The 6,021-nt window shown below is 31.9% G+C and overlaps 1 protein-coding gene across 1 annotated transcript; it reads right to left on the minus strand.

Moving 5' to 3' along the window:
• Positions 1 to 458: 458 nt before the first annotated feature.
• On the minus strand, positions 459 to 782 carry K441DRAFT_711913 (uncharacterized protein; the record flags this gene model as incomplete). The annotated part of the gene is made up of 1 exon (XM_067653908.1): positions 459 to 782. A coding segment is annotated over one exon (237 nt), but the record flags the coding sequence as incomplete, so codon positions are not given.
• Positions 783 to 6,021: the final 5,239 nt, after the last annotated feature.

The following is a 6,021-nucleotide window of genomic DNA, read 5'->3' on the forward strand; positions in this document are numbered from 1 at the left end:
GTAGAAGGGGTACTCCAAGTTTATGTTTTGGGGTTGCTTTATATACGACTTTAAAGGCCCTTACTATATTTAGAAGCCCCAAATAACAAAGAAATTTAATAAATTAAAATCTATTATTAAGATCTGGAATTAAGCTCTAGAGCTAAGGGTATATAAGGCCTAGAAAAAGAATTAAGCTGCTAAAAGGACCCTATATAAACTATGTTATAAGAGGCAAATAGGCGGCGCTCTTGCTAAATGGAAGTTTACGGCGTTATATAGAGCTTTAACTCATTTAAATAGAGGTAGAATTAACTAGTGGCGATATTTAACGAATATTTTAATACCAAAACTTCTTCCGTTTGCCTAGAGTTTTATATAACAGTTACTTAAATCCTAATACAATTATATAGGAAGATAAGGCTACTTCTTATATTGCAAAGATTCACTAAACCTACTTTAACGCTTGCGAGATCTAACGTCTTTTTTGGCTAGGTAATTTGCCTAATCTAAATATAATTAAGCCCTGTTGGGGCTACCTAAAACGGATTACTATAAAAAGAGGCCTACTTACCTCCCGCGCAGCTACGGAGAAGGCTTAGCTTAGAGCTTAGCAAGATCTTAAGTAGTGGCGAATTTAGTAGTGGATTGAGAGGATCCCTTCCTATATTAAGAAGGTTATAGAACTTAAAGGAGGCAACAATTATAGAGAGGGAGCAGATAAAAAGCAGCGAAGCTGGAAGTAGCTCCGTGAGGAAGCCAATTGTAAGCTCTCTATAATTGTTAAGGTGCTTAAAACGGGCTACAAGATATTGCGCAATTACTATAGTCTACCTAACGCCTATTTATAATTCTTCCTACCTACGCAGAGCTGTGAGGAAATTAAAGAGATTACTAAGGAAGAGTGGCAAAAAGTAGCTAATTTGGTGGTTCCAAATCGACGTTAAAATACTTAAGGCTCTGGCTTAATTGTAGATCGACAGCTCTATAACCAGAGACTCTAAAGAAACGATCGCAATTAGGTAATTAAACGGGTAGAGAGCCAGGTAGAGAGCTAGGTAGAGAGCCAAGAACAATAGAGGCAATTAAGGCCTCGAAAACCTCGAAAGCCTGTAGAATATAAGGTGCGGTGGAACGAGGTTAATTAGGTAAATGCTAGACACTAAAACACCACGTTTTGGAAGCTATATAGACAATATACTGGTATCAAAAGCTTAAATCAAGCTGATCGAGTTGATTTTGGTGAGGTCTTGGCGCTTAAAACCACGCTTTTCCTAAATAGGAAGGAGAAATCTCTTTCTGGGCCGTCCTCCGTACGAGTCTAAAGGTCGGAGAGTGTAGCCGAAAGCTCCGGGAGTGTTCAAATACGCCACGTCGCAAAATCTTACACTTAATGAACTTTAGCCCCGTGCGCGCACACCTAATGAGCTTTTAATACAAAATTCTTTAAAATTATCGCGATTAATATATTAAAGCTATATATTATTATATAATATTACAACCATACCCTATCTTTAGCGTATTTAAGATCGTGCAAATCTTAGCATTAAAAATGGCCAATAATACGCAAGCATCCTAAAGTGCGCAAAGATGTATCTAGGATAGATTAATAATATATCCAGGATATAATCCAGATACCCTTACGCACCTGCCTATCTTAAGTAGTTCTTCTATACTACTGCCAATAGAAGAAACTTAGCCTTTAATTAAAGACTTAGAACAATTACGGAAGGACTTCTTCTATAAAGGGCAACGGGTGCAGAAGGAACGCATATGTGTAAACATTAAAGATAGTAATTAGGATATATCCGGCTTATATTGGGAGTACCACCAAGATATTTAATCCCAAATACCCATACTATAACGATCTGCTAATGCCTCTTCTTTAACGATAGTAGTAAGTAGAATTATATAACGCGAGCTATATATAATATATAAACTAATTATCTCTATAATATAGCCAGGCTTAATATTAATTACATAAACTAGATCGCTTGTAGTAGAAAGACTTATATTTAGTTAAGAGATACCGGAATATCCTATATCCTCTAAGCACGGGATTAGATATATTATAGATTTGTCTGGCCTATAGCTAAATAATAAGAATATTATAAAGATATACAAAAATGTAAGACACTATATCCTAGATAGATCTTATATATAACTTGGTTCTAATATAGATAGATGCAATACTCATATATATTAAAGAATAAAATAAGTATAATATACCCTCTTCTTGGCCTCCAAAAGTGTTTTAAAAGACAGATACCCTATTTAGGCGTGTTTTGTTACGAATATTTAGACCCTTAACTATAAAACTTTCATCACAAGTAAATTACAGTGGAGGACTGGGAAAGAATACGTAAATTGTGAGAAAAAGTATAATATATCTATAATATTATGCTACTATATCTAAGTTATAATATAGACGTCGCGAACTCTTATATATTTCCTTGGCGATTTAATAGAATTAAATTAAGATAACATTAAACGAAGAGACATAAACACGTAAGACATTTATTTATATTATCTATTTTTATTAACATATATATAGGCTTTATAATAGTATTTGTTATGCATTTTAGCACTAGATTGCCTGTATAGAGTAGAGTGCTAGTTGCAAGCCATATCTTTATATTGTAAAGTACACGGTTAGTGTCTAATAGATTCTAAATATATTACTACTATAACTAAGCTATAACTAGTCACTTATAGATAGACCTGTGGTAAGTATATACTATACTAAGGGAAGTCAAATATAGAACCATGAAAAACACTACCAAAAGTCTCTTTCTTTAGTTTCAAAATACTTATTAAAATATTTAAGAGATTTACTTAACTAAGGCTATTAGGGTACCCTAGAAACCTATGCAGCGGTAGAGCATAGGAAGAAAAGATCAGATGATTGCGGTAAGTTATTATAATATGTATATAACTATGATATAACTATAATATAATACTAATATATCTAGGTTGTAACCACGCCCAAGGGCCTAGAAAATGGGTACTAGCCCTATATAACGTGGAGTTTAATTATATATAGCCAGATAATATTAAGGATTGCCCTTATATTATTTTAACTTCTTACGGCAAATATATGCATCCTCTAGCGCCTCCGTCGAAGGTTCTAATACAGCTTATTAAAGAACTTTAATAATAAATCCAGCGACAGTTGGGGCTAGGGCTTACTCTAAGTATATTATATCCAAGCTATATTAATACTCTATCCTTACTCTATTAGGCTCTTTTACATATAGCCCTTTAATAAAAAAGTTTTGCGAAAAATATGATGTTACTAGCCTTCTAAGCCTTTATTAAAGCCTAGCAAATCTTAATAAGATTCGATACATAATTAAAAAGTAACAGCTTTTATTATTTCTACAAGGTTAAGATATACAAGGGGTAATATTTAAAAAGCATCTATATTATAAAACTGGTCCTAAATATATATAAGATATATTCCACGAAAATAGTAAGCTAATAATTACATACTTTCAAAAAGGCTAGGCAGAAATACTATTAACGTTAAAAACGTTTAAAATTAATATGTCGTTTAAACGAGTTGGTACAGCTAGGCTAGATAAGGTTGTAATTGCTGTAAATATCCCTAGAATTAATAAAGGTATTATATAACCTAGTTATATCACGGTTATATCTTTATTCTAATAAGGCTATAGTTATTACACTAATAAGAGTTTTTATAAACCAAGCCATGGGCCGATTAGCAGAGATATATTAACAACTTTTCCATACTATATTCCGCTTATATAAGAATTACGGCTATCTAACTTATTGGAGTTATATCCATAAACGTGGATTTTATATAGCTCTTATGGATATAGATAGGGCGCAGGCAAAAGGTATTTTATAATGCGTATGTGTTAAAGATATTACTGAAATATATTAGGGCTTGGCCTTTACCTAGTAGATATTAACCCCTCGCAGACCTAGCAGGGCTATATAAAGTCTGCAATTATATATTACCAAATCCACATTCTTCGCAGTATTTATTAGGTTATTAGAGCCGGAAATATAGGCTAAGATAGTGTTAGGCAACACATGGCTTCGATTATAGAGGCTATAAGCCGTAAGCAATACTACAAAATTTTGGACGCGATTAAAGGTATAAAGATATTATATCCCTAATTAATCTATACTATATCTATATTCTAACATTTACGGTTATAGAAAAGTACAGCAATAACCATAAAATTGTAAACTAGTGTTAACATAAGCGATATATATATATTGCATCTGGAATAAATCTATATTATAGTAAAATGGACAGTAATATATTCTCTATAATTATAAAGAATACAAACGCTATTAAATGCTCCTATTTTTAAGCGAATAATCTTGGGCGTCGATTAAGCCTTTTAGCTACTATTTTAATGTTAGTATATCTTATATATCCGTAATATAGTATTATAATAACAATTATAGTGGACAAAGAATTGATGTTTTTAATTTTAAAGCGTGGAAGGCGTATTATTAGCATGGGATTTTATATATATCGCGAACTATATCTATTACCGAAAGAATAGCTCTAGTAAAGAAGCGTAAATATATAGATTTATTATGGCTCTAATATAGATATATCGCTAATATAATCTGCTATAATTCTATGAGTTTTAAAAGAGCTAGAAAAATTAAGAAAACAGGCCTGTACTGGCAAAGGAAAAGCTAATGCTATATCTATAAGTATTAAAGAGGATAAAGATTTTGATTTTAATAATATTATATTAGATATATTATCTTCCAGAACTAATATACGCCCATAGTTGTAATTATGAAGTTCGCGAGGCGCACGATTAAAATCTCGCTCATAATCTCTTGCCTCTGTTTGCTCCGGTATATTATATTCTAGATCTTACCAAATTCTATAAAGCTAATATTTTTTAGTATCCTCTATTATAATATTAAATGATAGACAGGTTTCGCTCTCTTTTAGGCCTATTTCACCGTTAGGTAGGATTATCTAGATATATCCTTAATATATCTAGCTTATAAGCTAACTGTATCTAAGATATAAGAGTAGCTTATAGTCCTTACTTTGTACAACTGTTACTTAATAAGCTTAATTCTCACAACAGTTAATGCTATAGCAATCCTAATTAAATATTCATAAGCAAGAAGCCCGGGTTTTACGTATGGAAGCTAAAGCAAAAGTAATTAAACTATAAAATCGGAAGATGGAATTGGAGCTTAGAAAATTAGAATGAGAACTTGGTTAATATAAATTTTTATATTTATAAGCATAAAGGGCAGAGGTTATATTAAGGTAATTACCTAGATAGAGTAACATTATAATGTCTAAGAGAAAGCCTAACCTAAATTCTCTGCGCTATGCCTATGCTCCGCGCAATGTTCTATGGCCTATGTATAATGCTTTATAGTGTCCACGATATAACTAGGATATAACTAGTATATATCTAAGATGTATAAACGCCTTAACCTATTTAACCCACACGGTGTAGTCCTCCTTAGCATTAAACGACTCCCCATTATTAAAGTCATCTATAACCTTTGGCAGCATTGTATTAGGTAAAATAAAGTTCTATTTATAATTAGATTATAGATATATTAGTAATATAATTAAAAACTATAAGCATACCTTGTTAAACCAGATATACGTACCCCAGTTAAATAAGCATACTATTTGCGTTAGATCTAAGATATAACAGAAATATAACTAGCAAACTTACTCTTACTACTAGTTCTACATAAAAAATATTTCTGATTCTTAGGCTTGCCAATAACCTTAAACATCGCGACGCGATTAGGCTATATTAAAGTTAGATTATAGTTATATAGTAATTATAACTGCCTAAACTTACCTTGCCCTTAGAGGTTAATGGAATTCTAGAATGGAATATAATACGTATCTGCTTAACTAGCTCCTCTATATAATCCGGTTAGATCTATAATATAATAAGATTATAAATAATAACATACCTAGATCTGCTGAAGTTGCTTTGCGTTTTCTATAACCTTTGGCCGTTAAGGGTGCATTTTTAGTTAGGGGGGCTAAAATATATTAGC

The sequence above is a fragment of the Cenococcum geophilum genome (assembly GCF_001692895.1).
Source record: "Cenococcum geophilum 1.58 unplaced genomic scaffold K441scaffold_105, whole genome shotgun sequence".
Lineage (NCBI taxonomy): Eukaryota > Fungi > Ascomycota > Dothideomycetes > Gloniales > Gloniaceae > Cenococcum > Cenococcum geophilum.